The following is a 26,412-nucleotide window of genomic DNA, read 5'->3' as shown; positions in this document are numbered from 1 at the left end:
ATTTAACAGTTTTAAGTAAGTAACGTTTAGTTCCTTTCCTTTTAGGAATTTATTTAACTCCTGATCAATATTATTACAAGAAAATAAATGTCACCTACTCACTTATCAATGAGTTTGCAAAATTAAGGACTGTGATAATAGAAGCTGAAGAGATAATTATTTTCCTGAAAGTCATTTTTTCCTTTTGAATTCTACTTGCTTCTGACCCTGCTATTACCTAAATTCCCAAACTAACTGATATTGTCATTATTGATACAGCGGAGTGTGAGCAAAAGATTCACAGTCCAAGTGGAGTCATTACCAGTCCCAACTGGCCAGACAAATATCCAAGTAGGAAAGAATGCACATGGGAAATCATTGCCACTCCTGGACATCGAGTTAAACTAGTGAGTAACCTTGATCTGTTCCTATCTTTTTCAGGTATACTGAACTTTCATAATTGTCACAAGAAAATTAATTCAGGTGTATGGGAAACATTTTTGTCATGCTGACCTGTATTCATGAAAATATCTCTAAGGTTCTAAGTTAAGGTGATGGCAATCACTTAGTTTTGTTCAAGCATCATGTTTTCTCCAAAAATATTTTATTCTCATTAAAAAAAAATCTTTTGAGATTGCAAAATTACGTGCTTTACTATAGCTCTCATGATAAATTTATTGTAAAATATGGCAAAATAAATTTAAACAGGTAAAATAATGGTATTTAAAAATTAAATGATCTTCTTAATGATAAGATCTATGAAAACAATAGACCTAGAAACAAAATAGTTATGCCCCTAGTTTAAGAAAAAGTAAGCAAATTATATTTTTCATACAATTCTCTGTAAAGGCTTACAAAATGTTTACCCTAGTGCTAACTGTTACTACTTGTGTGTCTTTGGGTAGGTCAGTTAAGGTCTCTGAACTTTAGTTTCCACATACATATATGAAACACATTTAGGAATTGAAATGGGTGACCTAGAAATTTCCTTCCATTGCTAGATCTGTGATCCAGTATTTCCATGAATCTATGATATAAGTATCCATACACACATATATACACAGATGTACATATGCATCTCTCTCTATATATACATATATATATATACATATATATATATATATATGCATGTATAAATATGTTTGTGTATGAGGAGTTCAAATGGGTGCCTTAGAAATTTATTGCTTCTATTGCTCAATCTGTGATCCAATGGTTCATGAACCTATGACTAAAGCCTTATCCAAGAGGGAATTTTCCTACTCTTCTAGTCAGATCACATCTAGAACATGGTGTTTACTTTGAGATCATGCCATTGGAAAACTGAGCAGTATTTTACATGCAGAAGAGAAGATTTGATGGGAACATGAGATTTGCCTTTGAGGCAAACTTGCTGGGTTATATTAAGGATGAGGGATTTGATTTTTTTCTTTTGGTTGACTCTAGAACTACAAGTGATAGGAATGTGGGAATTCTATTTCAGGTGTGATGCAAGGAAAACTTTCTTTTCAATTAGCTTCCTGAAGTAGAAAGAACCATTCTGAGGGGGCAGGAGTAGTTATCTCACTAGGAGTCTTGCACAAAGACTTGGGAATATAGTATAGACTGGATTCTTGTGATGTAGTGAGGTGGACTGGATGACTATTAAGCTCTATTTCAACTCTATAACCTGGGGTATAATTACTCTAACATGAAGGTAGTGGGAAAAACATTAAGGAGAATTACTGGTTCAGAAAGGAAGTAATCAAAAGTATAATGCTATTTTAAGAATGGTCAATGGATTTTTAAAATCTGGGAAAATAAATTAAACTACCTGTTATATTTTCCATTTTTCTAGAGTATGTAGCTTCTACGACTATTGACAAAAAATTAAATAGTGTTCATAAACATCACAAAGTTGGCTTCAGAAGAATTATAAGAGTTATGAAGGACTATTAAGAAAATGAGGGGCAGCTAGGTGGTGCAGTGGTTAGAGCACCAGCCCTGGAGTCAGGAGTACCTGAGTTCAAATATGGGTTCAGACACTTAATAATTACCTAGCTATGTGGCCTTGGGCAAGCCACTTAACCCCATTGCCTAGTGAAAAAAAACCCCAAAATGACATTGTTTACTGTGAAGAGCATACAACGGAGGGGGAAGATTGCTTATTTTATTAGTTATGAGTTTTATTTTTCTTTTAAAGAGAAGGAAGAGGCAGGAGAGAATAGTAACAAATGTTTGTTAATTGGAAAGAATAAAATATGACAAAAACAGGAACATGAAATTTTATTAAATATTGGATATTTTTCACTAGTGATTTGTCTCATGTGGGTTTTATTAAAAAATAATTCTTTAAATCCAGTTTATTCTATATATTTATATAATAGTTATTGCAACATTTGTTTATTCTTTCCTGGACATTTCCTAGTCCTGGGATTATGAGCAAATCACTTTATTTCTCTCATTCTCAGTATTCTCATCTTAAAAATAAGAATGATAATTCCATCTACCTCAAAAGGTTGTGTATGGATCAAATCAGAAAATATTTGGTAAAACATTTTGCAAAGTTTAAATTTACATATTATTATTGGAGCAGCTAGGTTGTGCAGTAGAAAGAGCCACGGAATGGAATCAGAGGGCCTTGATACTTGCTAGCTGTGTGACCTTTGGCAAGTCACTTAATCCCATTCCTCCACAAAAAGAATCACAGAGAGGACTTCTGGCCAAAATGGCAGAGAGAAACTGGGCACTGTCTTAAGTTCTCCTGGCTTTTCCTCAGAACTAACATGAACCAAGTCTCTTAACAGAATTTGAATCAACAAAACCTGGAGAAGAACAGCTACCAACAAAGTCTGTCTTAGGAGAGTATGGGTGAATTAGGGGCAGAGAGCCAGCTCAGGGGTAGTGGGGTGAGGCTTGTGGATATACCAGCTGAGGAAGTATTTGCTGTGTGTGTAAGGGTAGGGAGAGCTCCATCATGGAACTGTTTACTATGTGGGGGTGCAGAACTCCAGTGTAGCTGCTAGACATAAATCCAGTCAGTTCAACTGGTCTAGAAGGCCAGGACCAAAAGCCCAGCTGTTTCTAGTTGAATCTCCTCATCACCCAGCATGTGGGAGAAAGTGACTCTTCCCAGAATAAACACAATGCCCTCCCCCAGGCTCAAGTGTGGGCAGCAGATCTCCCTGAGTATTGATTGAGGATTAAGGAGGTTAACTATGTAGCCCAAGGGCTCAGTCCACATTGTTCAAAGATTTCCTGGATCCTGCTATGTATCCTCTCACAAGTCCCCACCCTCAGGGCTAGGGAGTGGGCCACTAATCAAGGACACAGACACTCCAGACAAAATTTTTAGCATGCTCTACCAGCAAGCTCACTTGGAGTTACTACACCCAGTGATCAAAGCCTCTAGGGATTTCAACACCAAACATCTATGAACTAACCCTTCCCCTAATACAAGATCCCAAGAAAGTGAAGAAAAGCCAGTGGAGAGGAAGGTCCATTGAAAGTTAGCATGAAGGCAAGGATCCTAACTCAGAGAGAACTTCAGAGGACAATATGAATTAGTGTCCAGTCCAGAAAAACTTATTTGAAGAGATCAATTGGAAATACTGGGAAAAAAGAAATGTAAGAGAAAATTATCACTTTGCAACAAGAAAATGAAAATATGATTGGACAAGTGCAAAAAGAAAATAATTCTCTCAAAACCACAATTAAGCAAATTGAAAACTCCTTCAAAAATAGAATTGATCAATTGGAAAAGGAGTTGCAAAAGGTAAATAAAAATTTTTTCTTTAAAAAAAGAGATTGGAATCTGTGGAAAATAATGATTTCATGAGAAAGCAAGGATCTGTTAAATGAATCCAGAAAAATGAAAAAGAGAAGAAAATGTACAATACCTCATTTGCAAAAACTGACCTAGAGAATAGAACCAGGAGAGACAATTTAAGAATTATTGGGTTTCCTGAAAACATTGAGTAGAATATAAAAAGCCTGTGTTCCATACTTCAGAAGATAGTGAAGGAGAATTGCCCTGATATCATGGAACCAGAGGGCAAAATAGTTATTGAAAGAATACAGTGATCCCCGCATGAAAGGGATCCCAAAATGAAGACACCAATGAATATTGTGGCCAAATTCCAGAATTATCAGAAGAAAGAGAAAATCCTGCAAATAGCCTGAAAGAAAATATTTCAATATTAAGGCACCTCAGTAAGGATTATGCAGGACATGGCTGCATCAATATCAAGGGATCAAAGGACCTGGAATTTTTTTTATCCTGGAGTGCAAGGGAGCTTGGAATGCAGCCAAAAATTCACTATCCTGCAAAATTGAGCTTTGTCTTCCAGGGGAAAAGATGGACATTTAATGAAATAAGAGACTTCCACCTTTTCTTAATGAAAAGACCAGAGCTAAATAGAAAATTTGGACTTCAAGCAAGAGATTCAAGAGATACAGGAAAAGAGAAAAAAGAGAAAAACTAAAAAACTGTTATCCATTAAGATGAAACTGACTACATCTCTACTTGGAAGAAGATTCTTATAACTCTTGAGAATTGTAACTCAATGAGAGAAAATATTCTTAGCCAGAAGTAATGGACACTCATGACTTGTTCATGATTCTGATACAATGATTTAAAAATAATATCTCCTTAAAAAGAGGGACAGTAAAGACACTGGGGGATAGAATATATTGAATGGGAATAATTACATCATGTGAAAAGGTACAAAGAAACTATTGAAGTAGAGGGAAAGAAGGGAGGAGATGAGAACTGCCTGAATCTTACTCTTATCAAATTTGGCTCAAAGAAGGATCAATACCACACTCTCAGTTAAGTTTAGAAATATATCACTTTTCAAGTATTAAGAGAGGAAAAGGTGGGGGGGAGTGAACTGATAGAAGAAAGGGAAGAAAGAAGGGGAAAAAGGAAAAGGGAAAGAAAGGGGAGGGTGTTTGGTTATAAGGGGGCAAACACTGAAGGTGGTGGTATTCAGAAGCAAAATACTGGAGAATATGAAAAAATAGGAAAATACAAATGGAGAGAAGATGGCATGGAGAACAGTAAAGAGTTAGTAATTATAATTTTGAATGTGAATGGAATGAATTCTCCCATAAAATGTAAGCAAATAGTAGAGTGGATTAAAAAGCAGAATCCTAAAGTATGCAGCTTACATGAAACTCATTTGAAGCAGAGAAATACATACAAAGTTAAGGTAAAAATTTGGAGCAGAATATATTATTGTGAACTGAAGTAAAGGGGTAGCAATCTGTACTCAGACAAAATAACTGCAAAAATAGATCTTATTAAAAGAGGGAAAGAAGGAAACTGTATCCTTCTAAAAAGTACCATAGACTATGAAGCAATTTCAATACTAAATATGTATGTACCAAGTGGAATAGCATCCAGATTCTTAGAGGAAAGGCTGACTGAGTTGCAGGAAGACATAGACAGTAAAACTCTACTGGTGGGAGAGGTCAATGTTCCTCTCAAAATTAGATAAATCTAAGCATAAAATAAATGAAGTAAAGGACGTAAATAGAATATTAGAAAACCTAGACATGATAGACCTTTGGAGAAAATTGAATGGGGACAGAAAGGAATATATGTTTTTTTTTTTTCCTGCAGTTCATGGAACATACACAAAAATTGACCATGTACTAGCACAATAAACCTCATAATCAAATGCAGAAAGGCAGAAATAGTGAATACTTCCTGATCAGACCAAAATGCAATAAAATCACATGCAATAATGGACCATGTAGAGATAGACCTAAAACTAATTGGACACTAAATAACCTCATTTTAAAGAATGAGTGGATCAAACAACAAATTATGAATAGAATTAGTGATTTCATCCTAGACAATGACAATAATGAGACAGCATATCAAAGCTTATGGTATACAGCCAAAGCAGGGGATATATTATATCTCCTAAATGCTTACATGAATAAAATAGAGCAAGGGGAAATCAATGAATTAAGCATTCAACTAAAAATATTAGAGAATAACCAAATTAAACACCCCCAATTAAATACCAAATTAGAAATTCTAAAAATTGAAGGAGAAATTAAGAAAAGTATAGAGCTAATGAATAAAGCAAAGAGTTGCTTTGATGATAAAACTAATAAAATAGATACTTTTGCTTAATTATTTTGAAAAATGAAAGAAGAAAACCAAATTACTAGTATCATAAATGGAAAAAGGGGAGTTCACCACCAATGAGGAGGAAATTAAAGTAATAATTTGAAATTATTTTGCCCAATAAATGGGAAAATAAATTTGTAGGCCAATAAATTTGATAATCTAAGTGAAAAGGATAAACATTTACAAAAATATGTTTCCCAGCCTAAATGAAGAGGAAATTATATAACTAAATAATCCTATCTCAGAAAAAAAGAAATTCAACATTCCTAAGAAAAAGTCTCCAGGGCAAGATGGATTAACAAGTGAATTCTATCAAACACTAAAGGAACAATTGGTTCCAATCCTACACAAACTCTGAAAAAATAGAATATAGACTACAGAACTCAGCCTAACTCTTTCTATGATACCAATATGGTGCTGATACCTAAACCAGGAAGAGTAAAACAGGGAAAGAAAATTATAGACCAATTTCCCTAATGAATATGTAAGCGAAAATCTTAAATAGAATCTTAGCAAAGGAATTACAGCAAGTTATTACTAGAATAATGTACAATGACCAAGCAGGATTTATTTCAGCAATGCAGGGCTGGTTTAATATTAGGAAAACAGTCAGTATAATTGACTAGAAATAAATTGATTGTTTCTTATAATGATAAGCAATGCCTATCTGAAAGTCGTCAACAAACATTATACGCAATGGGGATAAGCTAGAGGCATTCCCATTTAGGTCAGAGGTGATACAAGGATGTCCATTATCAGCACTATTTTTCAATATCGTATTAGAAATATTAGCTTCAGCAATAAGAGAAGAAAAAGAAATGAAAGGAATTAGGATTGGGAAGGAAGAAACAATGCTCTCATTCTTTGCGATGACATGATGGTATACCTGGAGAAACCTAAAAAAATCATTTAAAAAAACCACTAGAAACACTTAGCAACTTTACCAAAGTTGCAAGATATAAAATAAAGCCAAGTAAATCCTCAGCAATTCTATGTATTACTAGCAAGATAGAGAGCTAGATAGAGAAATTCCATTTAAAACAATTTCAGACAATTCAAAATGCTTGGAAATGTACCTGCCAAGGCAGACTCAGAAACTTTATTAAAACAACTACAAAACACTTTTCACACAAATAAAATCAGGTTTAAATAACTGGACAAATATCAACTGCTCATGGATAGGCTGAGCTAATATAATAAAAATAGCAGTTCTACTTAAGCTACTTATTTAGTGCCTTGCCAATCAAACTTCCAAAAAATTACTTTAATCAGCTAGAAAAAATTATAATTTAATTCATATGGAGAAACAAAAAGTCAAGAATATCAAGGGATTTAATGCAAAAGAAGGTGGTTTAGCATTACCAGATCTAAAATTACATTACAAAGTATCAGTCATTAAAACTATCTGGTACTGACTGAGAAATAGAGTGGTGGATCAGTGGGATAGACAAGTTTAAAACAGACAGCAGGGAATGATATAGTAACTTGCTATTTAGTAAACCCAAAGAGCCGAGCTTCTGGCATAAGAACTCTCTCTTCAAAAAAAGACTATTCGGGAAAATTGGAAGTTAGTATGGCAGAAAATTGGAATAGACCAACATCTCACACCTTCTACCAAGATAAGATTTTGTGTGCAAGATTTAGACATAAAAGACAATATTATATGCAAACCAGGAGAACAAGGAATAGTTTACCTGGCAGATCTCTGGAAAGGGAAGTAGTTTATGACCAAGGAAGAAATGGAGAACATCATTAAAAACCAACTGGATAATTTTGATTATATTAAATTAAATAGCTTTTGCACAAACAAAACCACTGTAACAAGATCAAAAAATGTATTAAATTGGGAAACAATTTTTACAGCTAGTGTTTCTGACAAAGGACTCTTTCTAAAATAAACAGAACTGAGTCAAGTTCGTTTGAAAACAAGCCATTTTCAATTGAAAAATGTTAAAGAATTTGAGAAAAATAATTTGCAGATGAGGGAATCAAAGCTATTCATAGTCATGAAAATTGCTCTAAATCATTGTTGATTAGAGAAATCAAATTGAAGTGTTTCTGAGGTATCACCTCACACCTCTCAGATTTATCAATTTGACCTGAAAGGACAATGATCAGTGTTGGAAGGAATGTGGGAAATCTGGGACACTAATGCATTTTTGGTGGAACTGTGGAATTATGTCCAAAGGGTCATAAACTATGCATACCCTTTTATCTACTGGGTCTATATTCTGAAAAGATCATGAAAAATAGGGTAAAAACATCACCTGTACAAAAATATTCATAGCAGCTATGTTTTGGATGGCAAAGAATGGGAAATCAAGGGGATGTCTTTCAGTTGGAGAATGGCTGAACAAATTGTGGTATATCTATGTTATGGAGGATACCTGCGATGGAGAATGCCTATTTGTATCAAGAGAAAGAACTGTGGAGTTTAAACAAAGACCAAAGATTATTACCTTCAATTTTATTATTGCTAATGATGATAATAATATTCATTCCTGTTTTATTTTGGCTGGGGCTCACTGTAGGTGATTAAACTGATAGCCTGGGTCAACCAATCACCTGGTAATGATAGACATATGATAGACCCTTTCAGACTATTAATATTATCATTATTATTATTTCTCATTATTCTCAGTGGAATCGAACTTGCAGCAATTGTAGGACAAATTTCTATCCTAATATTGTTCTCTAACATTTAGAATTGGTGTGATTATTAAACTATTTCCAAAGTCTATTACCAAATAGTGGATAAACTGAGTACCCCCATTTTACAGATAAGAGAATAAAGCTTAAAGGATCTTGAATTTCTCCAAGAATAAACCTGGCAATACTGAAGCCTGTTGAATGTTATAGTGGGTCAAAGAGAAAGTGAAGTTATTGGAATATATTTTAAAAAAGAGACATTCCTACATGGTAGATAGTCAATTTCAAAAACTGAAGATAGTATCCTAAATATTTTCATAAAGAGAATCCCCCTCAATGCTGATGATTAAAATGGTCAAAAGCATGTTCCAGAGAATTGCTATTGTCCCCTAGGATGGGGCATTGTAAAATCAATTATAAAATCAATCCTTTCCCAATCAATCAGTTGGGAAAGAACATCAACTCAATGTGTACAGACTCATCAACCTCAACATGCTTCTCTTTCAGAAGCTAATCATGGTTGGACCTGGTTAGCATTATTTATATTGGATAGTCCCTGAGAATATCAGGTGCTCATAAAAAAAGGAAGAAGAAGGTGTTGCATTATATTGGTAGAAGGAATTTCCTCATTTTGGAATCATGCATACCAGTTCTATCACAACTCCAGGTCACATTACTATAGCAATCCAATCAGTTATAGAGCAACTTCAGTTTTTGAATCCCATAATCATAATGGGAATAGCCAGTGGTATAATGTTATCTCAAGAGAAACTGATAATTATTTCAGAGAAAATAGGATATAGGGATTTATTCTTAAAATTGAATAAAGATTGGCACAAGACTTGTGATTTTTTCTGGTAAAAGTAACACCCAGGAGAGGAAATTGCCTTTATCATTGCAGCTTGTTAGGTTCTGTGAAATTTATTATCTTGGAAAATTGCCCAAGTTGGGGCAATTAGATGATACAGTGGATAGAGTACTGGACATAGAGTCAGGAGGACCTGAGTTCAAAGCCAGCCTCTGAAACTCAATACTTAACTAGCTATTTGACCTTGGGTAAGTCACTTAACCCCATTGCCTCCCCCCCAAAAAAAAAACCCCAAAAGAAAATAGCCTAGAGCACTGAGACTTTAAATGACTAACCCAGGATGACATAAGCAATATATGGCAGAAGAGAACCAGAGACTTCCTAGGTTAATCCAGAGAGTTATGATTCCTCCATTCAAGATGGAGGATGGACTCTGTTTTTTCTTTTCACACTCCAAAATCACATGCCAACTATCCTGAAAATGAGAGAGAGAGAGAGAGAGAGAGAGAGAGAGAGAGAGAGAGAGAGAGAGAGAGAGAGAGAGAGAGAGAGAGAGATGATTGCAAGGAATATTGTGTAGGTAAAAATAACAGGTGAATTCTGTTTTGGATATGTGCCTTAATGGAGAATAAAATAATGGATTGAGGCCTGGCTCAAGTTCAGATCTTTTTTATTACAAGGTTGGACCTCCAGTGCATCAAATTGCCTCTCTGAGGAATCATTTAACTAACTTAGTTCTTTTATTTTCCATAAGAGAAAACTGAAGGCTGGAGAAATTATGGCTTGATCAGGGTCATAAATCAAGTAATTGTCAAAAGCAGAACAAGGATCCATGTCTCTTGTCTACCAGCTGGATGGCATCTTCCACCAGATTATCATATCATCTATTTTATATATCCGCACACTGTCTGATATTGTCTTAAATCCTTTCATGTCTTTCCCTGGAACTTGGGTGTGATTAACATAGATAAATAGGAATTTTTATTTTGAAGACTTTATTCTTGAAATCCTCAGTACTTTTTCCCATAAATGTAAAACAGTAAAGTTTAAGCAAACTGTAAAATGTCATTTAGAAATGAACAATTTACATGTAAATCTAGAGATCTAGACATTTTTTTTTTACCAAGGAAGGAGATAGGAACAAACTTTCTAAGTGCTTTTTTCTTTTTCAATAAATAATAAATATAGCTTGAATGTTCTTTATCACCAGAGGAAATATGTACTTCATTAGATTCTTTGAGTTTGTTGATGAGGGAGGCTGGTGAGCCCTTGATGTAAACCACCATTTTATGAAGTTCCTAGACTAGGTTCACCCTCATCTCAATTCTGCTTCTCAGTCTCCAGATTTTTCCATTTCCTCCCTCAGGATCCTTGCTCCTATGTAGGTACAAATTCTCTTTTATTTGTTGTTCCCCCCCTTTAGAATATAAACTTCTTAGGGGAAGGGACTGTCTTTTTTGTTTATATTTACAAACCTATCTTTTAGTTGGTTAAAAGTATCTGGTAAATATGCAGATTATTAAATACGTTCAGTCTCTCCTCTGTCTCTCTTATTCTTCTCTCTCATCTCTCTCTCTCTCTCTCTCTCTCTATCTCTCTCTTTCTGTTTCTTTCTCTTTCTCTCTGTTTTGCTTTTACACTCTTTTTATAATGGGGGTCAATACAAACATTGTTCATCCTCTATCCCTTATTGGCTATATAGATTGCCCATTTCTTTATTTTTCCTGAATATACACTTCTTGAATTGTGTCTTTTTCCCAAACTTTAGTGAAAATCATTGGTTATAATATATTGTAGCTATAACTTCTCCTCTAAATAAGTCTTTCCAAATATTGAAAGCAAAGGAACAAACAAGTATTTCAGTTTTGCAGATGTATTTGAAAAGTTATTTATTTGTATAAGCAACTTTTTTCACTATACTTTATGCATTATTGACTATTAGATGAGCTACAAAGGCAGCTAAGTGGCAAAGTGGAAAGAATGTAAAGTTTAAAGTTAGGAAGACTCTCTTCCTGAGTTCAAATCTGGCCTCAGACACTCCCAGTTGTGGCAGTCACCTGGGCAAGTCACTTAACTCTAACTCACTCATCTATAAAATAAACTGGAGAAGAAAATGGCAAACCACTCACATCTCTGCCAAGAAAAGAACAAATTTGGGTCATGAAGAGTCAAATTCAGGTTGAAGAAATATTCTGATTAGCATGTACTTTTTCACAATTGATATTTTCTTTTCTTTTTCCAATTATAGTAAAGTTTTTCAAAAATTATCCTCATGCATGTGCATAATTATAAGTTATATAATTTCCTTCCATCCACCCTTTCTGCCCCTCTTTCCTTAATGGTAAACTCTATGGTGAACATTGTGCATATATATTTGTTTAGCATGTTAGTTAGTCATTTTCTATATGAGGAATTAGGACTAAGGGAAAAGAAAAAAAAGCATGTGAACCATAAGAGGAATTTTTAATTAGATCCTGGTAGGTTTTTCTTTTTGTTTTGCTTTACTTTTCCTCTGAATGTGGATGGCATTGTCCTTAATGGGTTTCCCAGAATTGTCCCAGGTCTCTGAATTGCTGAGAGCAGTTGCATTCATCAAGGCTGATCATCTCACAATATTGTTGTTAATGTATACAGTGTTCTCTTGGTTCTACTCCCTTTGCTCAGCATCAGATCCTGTTACTCATTCCATGCTTCTCTGGAGTCTAACCATTTATGGTTTCTTATAGAACAATAATATTCCATAAAATTCAAATGTTATAGCTTATTCAGCCATTTCTCAACTGATGGACTTCCCTTCAATTTCCAATTCTTTGCCACTACAAAATGAGCTGCTAAGAATAGCTTGTAACAAGTGGGACTTTTCCTATTTTTTTCTTATTGCTTCTGGATAGAGGCCTTACCTTAATAGAGGCTTCTGGATAGAGGTATTAAAAAGCATTTCTTTACTTAGTAGTAGCACTAGTAGTAGTAGTAGTAGTAGTAGTAGTAGTAGTAGCAGCAGCAGCAGCAACAGCAGCAGCAGCAGCAACAGCAGCAGCAGCAGCAGCAGTAGTAGTAGTAGTAGTAGTAGTAGTAGTAGTAGTAGTGGTGGTGGTGGTGATGGTGGTAATACTGATTGTAGTAGTAGTGGTAAGTTTTAGTGGTAATGGTGGTAGTGGTATATAGTAGTAGTAGTAGTAGTAGTAGTAGTAGTAGTAGTAGTAGTAGTAGTAGTAGTAGTAGTAGTAGTATAATAGTAGTAGCAGTAGTAGTAATAGTAATAGTGGTAATGGTAGTAGTAGTAGTAGTAGTGTAGTAATAGTAATAGTAATAGTAATTGTTGTAGTAGTTGTAATAGTCATAGAAGATATGGTCTCTTCAGGAAGACTTTCCTTCCCCTTTCCTTCTCCCCAGATCTAGGTGTAAGCAATACAGCAGAGTCCTGTGTCTGGTACAAGCAGAGGGGCCCCTGTAAACCTCCTTTAGAACTGTTGTCTGATCTCCTTACCATCTGTAGCCTCAGATATCTGAAAATCACCTTTGCTGCCACTGATTTAGTTGCCCCAAGGCCTTGTAGATGTAACTTGTACTGAACTTTTCTCCTCTTTCACCAAAGTGGCAGTAGATCTCTCCTACAATTCTAAGTTATCCTGGGCTCTGTCTTTTTGGGGGATTCTGATGTTCTAGAATTTTAGTCATTATGCAAAGGTATTTGAAGGGACTTGGAGAAGAGAGCAGGTAAGTCCTTACCTTTACTCTACCATCTTGGCTCTGACTTTCTTATTTTATTTTTATTTTTTAGCAGCTGTTAGTGTATTCAAATTCTAAACAGGAGGTTATGTAGAATGATGCTTCAAAACTTTGGTCCTTTTTAATGCTGTTTTCTGAGGTTCATCTTGGAGCCCACCCTTGACCAGTACACACTGTCCAGCAAATGATCTTGCTTCCCTGTAGTACCCCTGGTGCCTGCAAACCCAAGCTGTCCTCTCCACCCTAAAATAGAAACTAGGGACTTTTCTTTCCTGCAAGTGCTCACAGTCAGCCAGGGCTATGTTCTTTCAGGGAATAAGAAACCGAAAAAGAGGCAATAGAACTTGAGGAGATCAGGAGGATGTTGTCTAGCTGTTTATGGAACTGGGGTTGACGCATATCAACCACTTTATCTTTAATAGAAATGTTAGCCCTCTATGCAATGTATTTCCACATCTAGTAGCATTATTTCACTCAGGTCCATCATGAATAAAAATAGTTAATCTTTGTAACCTTTCCCATTAGCCAAGATGTCAGTATTTTAGGTGGAGGCATTTCTTCAAGGACAGCTATTAATATAAAGTACTGTCCCATTGAAGTTTGGCTGGCTGCCCCCGAGAATCAAGAGATTAGCTTTGCTTGGGTGTTCCAGACAGCAGCCTCCAGTTATTATTTCCACAGTCTGTGACTGGAGTTTAGTTTTATTTCTTTTGAGTGTGGCTTCTTAATCTTTTAGCCTGCCTTCAAGGATTTCTGACTGGAGCCCAGGGTTATTATCTTAGAGCTTTATCCTGGTCTTGCTAAAATGAAGTTCTGTAATCCTAATATCTTACAAATACAATCACTAGAATGGGTGAGCTTTGAGTTTCAGAAGACTGAAATACCTCTAAAAACCTAACAAGAGTAGGACCTTCCTCGTTGCCTTAAAAGTTCCTGAAATTTTAACTAAATGCTGAAATGAAGCATTCTATAGAGGAAAAGCCACATGTATTTACAAAATCATTTTGGGGTTTAGGAAACACTAAATGGCTAGGAGGAAGGAGCTTGTTTAGAAGATGACATTTGTTGTGGACCTTGAAGAGGGTAAGAATTTCCCAGAGGCTTCTGCCTCTGAGAAAGGGAGAATATTCCAGGCATATCTTGTACCAAGGTACAGGGGGTAGATTTCCTAATACTTAGTAAATATGGCAATGATTGATGTATGCTCAAATCATTTTATTCTTGCTTCCCATCCCTATTTTTTCTTATATAGATGATTGCAGCCTCCAATAATATTTGATGAGAATCAGGGTTGATTAGGCTCCCAGTACCCAGATCCAGTGCTATTTTCCTTTATTTGTGTGAAGGGATTCCTGGATCAAGATGTGACTTGTAATAAAGTGATATAGTATTGTTTTATTTAAAGGAAGAACAACCTAAGGATTAGCCTGGCAGGAGTTTCTATTCAGTCTTCCCACCTGTTTTGAACCTTAATGGGATTCCCTTGTGGGTCCTTTAGGCTCATGACCAACTTGTAATAGTCTAATCCATGGATAATTTAGCTCTGGTTACTTCTTACTTGTTCATCCCTGGAAGGGATTCCTTTTGTCAGAACAATATTTTGCCTTTTGATTGAATCTTAATAACACTCTACTCTTTATTTCCTCTTTCTCTTTGCCTTCAGCACATTGGTATGTGACAGTGGCTAGCCTTTAAAGAGTACCACTATGTTTATGGCACATGGGGTAATGCTTTTGTATGTGTGTGGTACAACTTTGGCTGAGGCTAGTTGGAGGGTGGGGACAACTACCAATTTTGGTGTCAGAATCCACTGAAACTTATGGGAATGTGAGTTATTTATACACCTTGAATTCACTTTGTTAAAGGAATCTCCTCTGATTTAGTTCTTAAAATTTGGTCTGATTCCATTAGTAATTTGATAAAAAAACTCGAGCCAATTGGATCTAGACCAAATATCTGCCTGCCACCTCGCTTGCCAACTTGACCTACACTGTTGTGCTGTGTTGCTATGCAGTGTTAAACAGATGTTATGATTCATTCCAGAGATCCTGCATTTCATTAGGGGAGAGAAATGGCCCTTTATATCATTCCTTTGGAGTTGAGTGGGCTAATCAACAGGCGAGAAATGCAGGGCTTGTGAGTTCTGATCAGAATTCTGACATTTATTCAAATGCAAAGTCAGTGAACCTCTTTCCCCCAGTTGTTTTTTTGTATGAATTAGGGGATTATAAATTCTCTATAATCAGAAAGATGAAATAAGATTCAAGTGATTATTGGGTCAAACTACCCGACCATCCAAAACTAATCATGATAGTGAATCATGTTGATCTTGTGCAGATTTGACAACCTCTTTCAGTGTTGAATCACCCTCATAACGGAAGAAATTCAGCTTTATATAAGTAACCAAATATGCTTGCTGTAATTTAAACCAGTTATTGTGAATGGCAATAAAATCTACATTCAAATTCATTCTCAAATTTAAACTATTTGACTAATTTTGCAGACAAGCCACTTGATTTCTCTGTGATACAGTTATTTTATCTGTAGAATGAGAGGGTTGAATTCACTGGTTACTAAAGCCATTTCCAGATATAATGCTATGATCCATTGACTTTTTATTAATCTTTCTCTAGGGACTGGTATATTGTAATTTATCATAGATACCTTTCCGCACAGAATGATGGCTGAACCAGACTGACAAAAAGACTAGGTTGTTGTGATCAAACAGTGGAAATATTCATGTCTCTAGGATATAAATGAATATATGAAAACCATAAATTTTGCTGCCACTTTTGTAGCATAATAATGCAAATCATAATCACCAGATCTTTCAGCTGGTTCAGTTTTAGCCTATGCTTTAGATAGAATATTTAACATCTATATATATAGAACATATTTCCCACCCCAGCAATCATTGTTTGATATTATTTTCTCTACTACCTCAAATTTCTCTATATCCTCAGTTAAACTATGGCAACAAACTAGAAAATGCAAATTCCTTCTCATTCTTATTTATCATTTCTCTTTTATTCTAATTTTGCTGAGGGATAACAGCACTCTTTCTGGGTAGATGGGTGGGAATTTTAACTATTCTTTCCAATTCTAAATAGTTATAAACTCTTTCCTTTCAATTTTTAGTCTCTGTCCCTCTACTCTTCTTCCTTCTCCTTTTCTCCCATGTCTTTTCCCTCTCTTCTAAACTTCTCTTCACCTCTTTATTTTTTCTCCCTACCAAAAGTAAAACTATCAAGTAATTGGAGATAGGCTGAATTTTTGAGACTCTGAGTCATTTAAGGGATCTTAACCTTCCTACCTCTGGTGTTTATAATCAACAGTATAATTCAACATGTTTATTTTATAAGATTTTTGGAAATATATATATATATATGTATGTATATATATAAATCACATATACAGAAGGGTATGTGCAAATAAATGAGGCTTTACTGAGATAAATAGTATTATCACCAGTAGGGACCAGGGGAGAGAATTAATGGAGGTTGACAGAAATTTTTTTATGACAGTGGGTTGCAAAGGGTAAAACTTTGGTCTAGAAAGAATTCTGGTTTATTTCATTTCTTCTTTGGAGGAGGTTAAGACTCATGGGAGAGATAGTTATTTAGCTAAGAAGTATAAAGTCAGGAATTCTGTATTCTTTCTGAAATTCAGGTCCACTTAAATTCTAGAAGTCTTTATTCCCTCCTGAAATCACATTAGGTAGCAGCCAAACACTTGAGCTGGTATTTCTTGTCCTTCACATGTAACTATTTTTTCCCTAAAATTTCTAAAATCACAATTTTTCAAAAATCCTATCAATTTCACATGCCAAGCTTACATTATCCTTTTGTGTTTCACAGTTCCCTGTTTGTCTACTAGTACCTGGGGAAAAAAAAGATAATCTATAAAATTTTTCATGATTTTTCATGATATGATGCTTCAAGTATCCATTATGATGGACATTTCTTTCATTGGTGTAGCACACAATCACTTTTCTTCCTCAATGATCAGTCAATTTATCAATAAGCATTTTTTTAAAATAAATATATTTATTTTTCCAGCTACTTGCAATGGTAATTTTCAACATTTGTTCTTTGTAATATTTTGACTTCTACTCTTTGCCCTCCTTCTCTTTCTTCCCACCTCCTTTTAAGATTGAGTAATCTGATATAGATTATACATGTATAACTATGTTAAACATAGTTTTTCAACATTTCAATATTAGTCATGTTATAAAATAAGAATAAAACCAAAAGGAAACATGAAAAGGGAAAAACATAAAGCATAAAAATATTTTACAAATTGAAAACAGTAAGCATTTATAGAACAACTTCTCTATGCTAGGCACCAATGTGAGGTGCTAAGATGGCAAACCTGAAAAAGAAACATTCTTTACTTGTGGGAGATTATCTTTGATGGGGAAATTAGATAGGCACATATAAACCTATGGAGGATAAATTAAAAAAAAAATAAATGCAAGATAATATAAGGAGAAAAGATACTTAATTGAGGACAGATAAGGGTTAAGGATTTTTTTAGAACATTTTAAGTAGATAAACAAAAATCAAGAAGAATACAAAGGAAAAGAGTTTATTGAATAGAATTATCAATAAAATTTAAAAAAAATATCCATGGACCCTGAAACCTATTTTTAAACCAGTTTAAGATGAATTAAGTGTTCATTAAGCTTAGCTTTAAAGTGAGTAGGGGATTCTCTGGGGCAGAGGGAGGGAGGGAAGGAGTGACTTCCAAGCATGAAAGGTATCCATTTCAAAGGCACAGAGATGGGAGTATAGGGCCAAGTGTCCGTGCCATGTTTTTGAGGTTAAAAAATAGAGTAATGAATAACAAAGGCTGGAAAGTAGGGTATGAAGGACTTCTAAAAACCAAGCAAGTATGGACCATCTTTGTCAGTTATGATGGCTTTAAATTTCATTATCTTGCAGACTACCTGGTGAAGAACCTCTATGGAAGTAATTATATTGGTGTTCATAAGACAAATGTGTAGTCTCTCTCTCTAAACACTTTTCAAATTTGGCAAGATTTTTGAGAATTTGATTTCCAAATCACCACTCGTAAAGCATCAGAGTGAGACTTCTGTATGTTACAAAGACTTATTTCCAGCACTCTCCTCCCTTTTAAGCATATTTATTTTTTTGATCTGAAGAAATTATACATTTTTGATTACTGCTATAATTTTAGAGGATTTTCTGTTTTTTTAAACAGGCTTTCAGTGAGTTTGAGATTGAACAGCATCAGGAATGCGCTTATGATCACTTGGAAGTGTTTGATGGGGAAACGGAAAAGTCACCAATTCTTGGTCGTCTGTGTGGCAACAAGATACCAGAACCTCTGGTAGCAACTGGAAATAAGATGTTCCTTCGCTTTGTTTCTGATGCATCAGTACAAAGAAAAGGCTTTCAAGCCCGTCATTCTACAGGTCAGCAAACTAAGCTATCTTGAGTAGAAAAAAGTGGGCTAATCTCCTTGAATCATGGGTGTGCTTTGCTTCAAAAAAAAAAAGTTCTTAAAAGATAGCAAGTAGGGACAGCTAGATGGTGCAATGGATAAATAGAGCACTGGCCCTGGGGTCAGGAGTACCTGAGTTCAAATCCAACCGCAGACACTAAATAATTAACTCAGCTGTGTGGCCTTGGGCAAGCCACTTAACCCCATTGCCTTGCAAAAACCTAAAAAAAAAAAGATAGCAAGTAACATTTCAGTTTAGGAGAGAGTAAATCATTTTCTGAATTCTGCAAGAGTTCTGTCAATAGTCAAAATCTTTAACTGCTACAATGAAACACAAACTATTTTGAAATAGTACATCATGCAACAAGAGAATGGTCATAGAATGATGTACCTTAAAACATTTCAACTTTATTGCTTTATTATATAGATGATTTAAAAAAATCTATGAAATAAATGTTTACTATATATGGCATGGTGAAATGATTTAGAATACCTGTGTTTGAATTCAAACTGCATGACCTAGGGCAAGTTACTGAGGGGCTGAGTTTCCTCATGTGTAAAAATAAGGATCTTCTGTACTATATGAGCTCCAAGACCCTTTCTAGTTTTGTGATTCTGAGAATCAATAAAAACATTACATTACCTAACTTTGATTTATGGAATTTTAAAAGTCTCACTTTGAATGACACTCTCTCAATAATTTTTTTGGATAATGGGTTAATTTGTTTTGAGATGAAGGAGAATTCTTTTCCCTTTTAGAAGCTAAACCAAGCTGTAAAAAAGTTGTGCTTGTTTCCTTTTATATATAAAATTTAAATGAGCTAAATCAGTTACTACTCTATTTAAAAAAAAACAGACTGATTATAACGTAGATCTCTTTTGAAATGTCTTAAAAACTACTCAGAAAAAAAATATATACCTTTTCTTTATTCTGTTAAAGAAAATTTCAATGAATGTCAGCTTTTTTGCTAAAGTCACTTGGTGACCCCTAGTGGCCTAATACTTTAAACAATTTTTAACATTTATTCAACATTAAAATTTTACTCTAAAGGGGGACAAGCAAACCCAAAATAAACCATTTAGGGTACTCATACTGTGGCAGAAAGACCAGTAAATATAATTAGGAGACTTCAGATTAGAATATCTATTTTGACTGTCTATTTACTAATTGTGTGAATAGGGGCAGGCAAATCATGCCATTTCTTTGAACTCCAGATTCCAATAATATTTACTGTAAGAATCTTGTAAAGTAGTTCTAGAGAAATATTTTTTTAACTTAATGTGTAATATGAAAGGTGGTATTCTTTGAAAGTAACATGTTTATGCTTACTTTTATATTCGTTTTATTGATTCACTTTGTGTTCATATTGTAGTAACTTCTGGTTATCCTCTGCCACAAATGAACCCTCTCTTTGAGCAAAGGAAAATTGTTAAGCAGAACCAACTGTCTATCAAACACTATATGAAATTTTGTTCACACCTATACTCCCCCCATCTTTCTGCCTCAACAAAGGTGTTCTCTTGTCTTTTCTCTGAGGCCAAAACTAGTCACTATGATTAAATTTCCACTTTATTTTAGTATTCTTTTGTTTACATTTTTGTATTAATTATATCTGTTTTTCTCTATATCACTCTATATGATTTAAAAATAATTCTCCATTTGATATTTCTTATTTTTACATGAGCATTTTCCCCATGGTCCTCCTACCTTGTTCCAGAAAATCACCCCCAGTATGAAGAAGGAAGGTAAAGAATGAAGGGGAACAAAGAAAGAGAATAAGAAAGAATAAAGAAAGGAAGGAAGGAAGGAAGGAAGGAAGGAGGAAAGAAAAATGTCAGCAAATATTTATTACACACTATGTCCTCCCAGGCACTATTGTTGAGAATATAAATGTTAAGAGATAACCCATAGTATGATGAGGGGACAGAATACAGACAACTATGTACAAACAGTTCAGTAAAAACTACACACCAGTAATGTCTAACATTATAGTTATATCCACTTTTACAAACCTACAATTCTGAATTACTCATATACATTATTTCTTATGGTATATTTGAATAGATCTGAAATGACACCAAATTGAAATTCTATTAAATGTGGTGTCTCTAGTCTCTACCATCTAGGTGGTGTAGTGAATAGAGCACTAAGCCTGAAAGTAGGAAGATCTAAGCTCAAATACTGTCTCAGTCACTTACTGGTTATGTGACTTTTGGCAAATCATGTAATTTCTGCCTGCCTCAGTTTCCTTATCTTCAAAGTAGGGATAAAAATACTTCTCTTCCAGCATTGTTGTAAGGATAAGATAGTTGTAAAATATTTAAAACACTACAGAAAGGCTAGTTCTTAGTAGAGTAGTATTAGTACTAGTGATAGTGAAAATAGTGCTAGTACTAGTATTAGTGGTAGTCCTAGGAATAATAATATCCATCAATCATCTATAGGTTGATTCTCTCATGCCAACCGGCCTTCATCTGGTAGGTTTAGTTTCCTAGAAAGAGATCTTTAACAAGAAGATTTCTATGGATAACCCTCTTGAGGAAAAATATGTTCCCTTTACTTAACACTGTGTATCTTAAACCCCTACTGACACACTATTATTTGTATAACCATCCTCTTACCATGTAATACCCTAGAACTGTTCTGGTAATTTATATAACCAGTCACTAACAATAATGTCATATTCTTCTATCCTTAAAGAAAACACATTTATTAACACAAGTGAACATAACTTTAAATATAGCATAAATATACATTGAGACAAACATAACTTTAAATATATCATACATACACATATTAAATAATAAAGAATATCATATTCCACACAGTAATCTGGATTATGATCATTCAATGTACTCAAAGTCTTTGGGAATTAACTTATAAGAGCATTACAACATAGGGAGAAAAATATGTTTCCTTAAGGTAATACTTGACTCTGAACTTCAGGTTTTTCTGTCATTGAACCATTTAGGAATATCTGCATTTCTGTTTACTTCTTCTCTGATGAAGCTCATTTATTTAGGAAAATAGTCTTCTCTCCTGTATTTGCATTAAACATTTTGAAGTCCTTTTCATTTACTATTTTAACCTCAAAAAGGGTATTCAGAAAATTCCATCTCTTTAATGTCTATAGCAGTTTTCCTTAAATCGAAGAAATGCAAAAATTATCAGAGACACTATTTCTAGACAATACAGACCAGAATATTCATTTGTTTGCTCACTTTGATGTAGTATTATCCATTCAGAATGGAGAACAGAGCAATAGAGCAAAGACTGACATTTTATGCAAGGTAAACTCTCATATATAAAAAATTATTGTAAATCCTATATTATAATCATTGCCTTTTCTTTTCAATAAAGCCAGAGGGAGCATCAGGCAGCAAAAGGCATTTATAACAAGTTTCTTTTTCCAATGCTAGATGGTGCCAAATGTTCTTGGCCAGTGAAATCACTTCTCATTCCCTAGGAAAAAAAGAATCTCTTAGCTGAAACCTTTTGCTATGGCTTCATAGAACTCTGGCTCACAATGAACAATTCTTCGGCCTCCTTTAATTTTTAGATTTCTTTCCCTTCAGTGGCTTTAAATGAGACTCTGGGACTAAATTTTCATTTGAAAGAGAACCTCCCCATTTTTCCATTTAGAAATAAATTGTCCTTTCAAAATTATACCTGTCTGTAGATTTGTATGATTTCTCATTTTTAAAGTTTTTTCTCTTCAAGTTTTTTTGACTTTTTGCAAGACAATGGGGTTAAATGACTTACACAAGTTCACATAGCTAGGCAATTATTGTGTCTGAGGTCACATTTGAACTCAGATCCTTCTGACACCAGGACTGGTGCTCTATTCACTGCATCACCTAGCTGCCCCATTCTCTTCAGTTATAGCAATCACATGTAAATGAAATGTTTGACTATGATATTATGTAATTCTAAAATATTCAACATATGCTTTTATGTATTTATCTATTTCTTTGCCTCTTTAAAACTGTTCACATATAATGTTCTATTATTTTTAAAATTTTTTGATCTTTTATATTTATTCTATTGCTTCTCTTTAAAATTGAAAAACATTGGGTCTAGCTAAGATCCATAACTGTTGAATATTTTAACAGTGGCTTACAAAACATAAGTGAAGTACCTTCCTATCATTCTTCCTATCATCTTACACATGTGACTGATCTTATTTTTCTTTTTTTATTTTAGAAAGGTTTTATTTGAGTTTTACAATTCCCCCCCCCCCCCCAATCTTGCTTCCCTTTCTCCAACCTCCCACAGAAGGCAGTTTGTTCGTCTTTACATCATTCCCATAGTATGCATTGATCCAAGTTGAATGTGATGAGAGAGAAATTATATCCTTAAGGAAGAAACATATAGTATGTGATATGGCTGAATTACATAATAAGATAACATTTAAAAAAAATTAATGGTAGTAGTCTTTGGTCTTTGTCTATCTTAAAACAAGACATCATGAGTATGTTACAAAAGGAAGAGAATACTAGACATTCCTCCTGCTATAGGTGAATTGAAAGTTCAAGCCAACACAGGTTATGATAACTAAAATCACTTATAAACACTGACAACAAAGCATCTTGACTTTAGAGCAAAAAGGCAGGTATCTTTAAGTCCCTGGGATTAAAAGAGTAGCTATTTGTTTGCTAACTAAACAAGCTGCCTGAAATTATAAAAGCATTTATGGTGCATTTGGAGATTATTGGAAACCCTTTCTCTCAGTTATGAACTCATGGCTTAATCATGTACCATAAATATATAAACTAAATTCCAGTATGGAGACAGCTCTAGATTATTGAATGCCTATGTGGAAAGCTGCTTTCTATTTCAAAACACATCAATAATACAATAATGTAAGGAAGAATTCCTCTGAGATATGACATTTTTAGAGACCAATTTAAACTCATTATGGTTCTGCCTAGCCTTAAAGTCATCATCTCCCCTAAAAAAGAACTACTTATAACTTCCAAATTACAATAAAAGTGAAGGCAAAACATTTGATTAATTACTTGATATACATGGATGTCATTGAACAGTATGATTCTACCAAGCAATTTGTCTTAATATTTTATTTTTACCATTACATGTATAGATAATTTTCAACTTTTTTTGTAGAATTTAAATTGTTTCTCCTCTAAAGTTTTAAATTTAAATTTTGAGCTCTAAATTTTTTCTCCCTTCTTTGCTCTCCTCCCCAAGACAACAGGCAATCTAATTTAGGTTATACATGCACAAATATATTAAAATATTTTCATATTTGTCATGTTGTGAAAGAGCAAAATAGGAAAAAAACATGAGAAAGAAAGAAATATATATTTTTTAAAGAGTGAAAATAGGGGCAGCTAGGGAGTCAGGAGTACCTGAGTTCAAATCCTGCCTCAGACACTTAATAATTACCTAGCTGTGTGGCCTTGGGCAAGCCACTTAACCCCACTGCCTTGCAAAAATCTAAAAAAAAAGAAGTGTGAAAATAATGGGACATTTAAGTGGTACAGTGAATATAGTACCAGCCCTGGAGTCAGGAGGTCCTAAATTCAAATCTGACCTCAGACAGTTAATAATGACCTAGTTGTATGACCTTGGGCAAATGACTTAACCCCATTGCATTGTAAAAACCTAAAAGAAAGTGAAAATAATTTGATCTGCATTCAGACTCCACAGTCTTTCTCTGAATGTGGATGACACTTTCCATCACAAGTCTTTAAGAATTGGCTTTGATTGCTATATTACTGAGAAGAGCTAGTTCTGTCATGATTGATCATCATACAAAGTTGTTCTCAGCATCAGTTCATGTAAGTTTTTCCAGGTTTTTTTTGAAATCTGCCTGCTCTAATAGAATATTCTATTACATTCATATATCATAACATGTACAGTCATTCCCCAGTTGATAGGCATCCCCTCAAGTCCCAATTCTTTGCCCCTGTAAAAAGAGATGTGATAAATATTTTTGTACATGTGCATCCTTTTCCCTTTTTTATGATCATTTTGGGATATAGACCTAATAGTGGTATTACTAAATCAAAAGGTAAGCATAGTTTTATATTACTATTCAGAGTGGTTGGATTAGTTCAAAATTCCACCAACAATATACTTGTGTCCCAATTTTCTCACATCCTCTTCCAACATTTATAATTTTCTTTTCTGTTATATTAGCCAATTTTATAGGTGTGAGGTGGTACCTCAGAGTTCAGATAAACAATATTAATGATAGACTCTTTCCATATTCATCTCAGGAAAGCTTTTTTTTTTTATCACATTCTAATATATTTAGATTCTTTAAGAGCAAAATTCTTCTTTTTTTAGGTTTTTTTCAAGGCAATGGGATTAAGTTGCTTGCCCAAGGCCACATAGCTAGGTAATTAGAAAGTGTCTGAGGTCAAATTTGAACTCAGGTACTCCTGACTGTAGGGCCAGTGCTCTATTCACTGCACCACCTAGCTACCCCAAGAGCAAAATTCTTATCAGAAAGAAAGATGAAAACTGAAAAGATTCAGATTTGAATTGAGAGATCAAACTGAATCAGGTGAAGATACCACTTAGAAATATCTCAGTTAACCCTAGGCAAGTCTTATGAGTAAAACTGTCTAAGGGAAAGTTACAATTCAGTGTGTTGAGTCTTAGAGACGTCTTTAAATAAAAACCTAATGGCAAGAACACATTCAAAGCAATTAACCTCTATTCAATACCATCCTCAATATCAATTTGTAAAACAATAAAATTGACCTTTATGGGTTTACAAAGTATCCTAACTGAAACTTGTACAATATTAAGGAAACAAAGCCCACTATCACTTTGTTTCTCCCCTAAAGTTTTAAAAATACTTCATTTAATATTTAATATTATCATGCTAAGACAACTATCGGAAGATTGTCTTCCCCCACAAAATGGAGTAAGAGAACTGATGGACATTCTCAAAACACATGAAAGCAAAAAGATCAAAAATGTACAGAAATAATTTTGGCACAAACATATTTTACCTCTTGGAGCATTAATAGAGGCTGAAAATAGAGAGATACATCATTGTTTCTAATGTAAATAAAAGTGGTTTATCTCTTAATGTATAGCATTGACAAGGTAGAATAGAAAAGGGTAATATCTACGTTACCTAGGTAAAACATATGTTTGAGTCATATGCATTTGATTTTAGAAACAGCGGTTTAAGAAAGCAGTTCAGGACAGGTCATGACTATGAACAACTACAGAAGAATAGTGTTCAATGCAAATTATATAAGGAATAGTAAAAGTAGTAAACAATAACCAGCAAAAAAATCACAAGACATCAAATCAAACAAAAACTGCAGTGAAAATTGAAAGACAAAAAATTTTCTGTATAGCTAGTAAACCACAAGTTGGTTCCCAGAATTTTATTTTAGCTTTCTATTTTTCATGAACCAATAGATGAAAAATCTTATTGAGATCTCTACCAATAAACTGATTTAGAGCTCAAACATAATCACATGTTGTCCAAAATATGATGTTGATTGACAAAAACATAAGGACATTCTCTTAAACAGATGTCACCATAACAAAATATACATGATTTCTGTCTCATAGAACAAAAAGCTTTCAAAATTCAGAGACTAAGCAGAATAAATTCATTTGGGAAATGGGATAAAATTCATCTGGGAAATAAATTCATCTGGGAAAAGC

General features: G+C 34.2%; 1 protein-coding gene across 1 annotated transcript in view; it reads left to right on the top strand.

Annotated features, from left to right (window-relative positions):
* The window catches only part of TLL1 (tolloid like 1), a 292,559-nt gene that overhangs the window by 246,810 nt on the left and 19,337 nt on the right, over nucleotides 1-26,412 (top strand). The window contains exons 18-19 of the mRNA XM_074229005.1: nucleotides 259-386; nucleotides 18,510-18,723. Coding sequence (XP_074085106.1) covers nucleotides 259-386; nucleotides 18,510-18,723 — 342 coding nt within the window. The remainder of the gene's footprint in view (nucleotides 1-258; nucleotides 387-18,509; nucleotides 18,724-26,412) is intronic.

This window comes from Macrotis lagotis, chromosome 3, assembly GCF_037893015.1.
Source record: "Macrotis lagotis isolate mMagLag1 chromosome 3, bilby.v1.9.chrom.fasta, whole genome shotgun sequence".
In the NCBI taxonomy this organism is placed as follows: Eukaryota; Metazoa; Chordata; class Mammalia; order Peramelemorphia; family Peramelidae; genus Macrotis; species Macrotis lagotis.
Note: the sequence above shows the minus strand (reverse complement) of the source record. Positions and strands in the feature narration are given on the sequence as shown.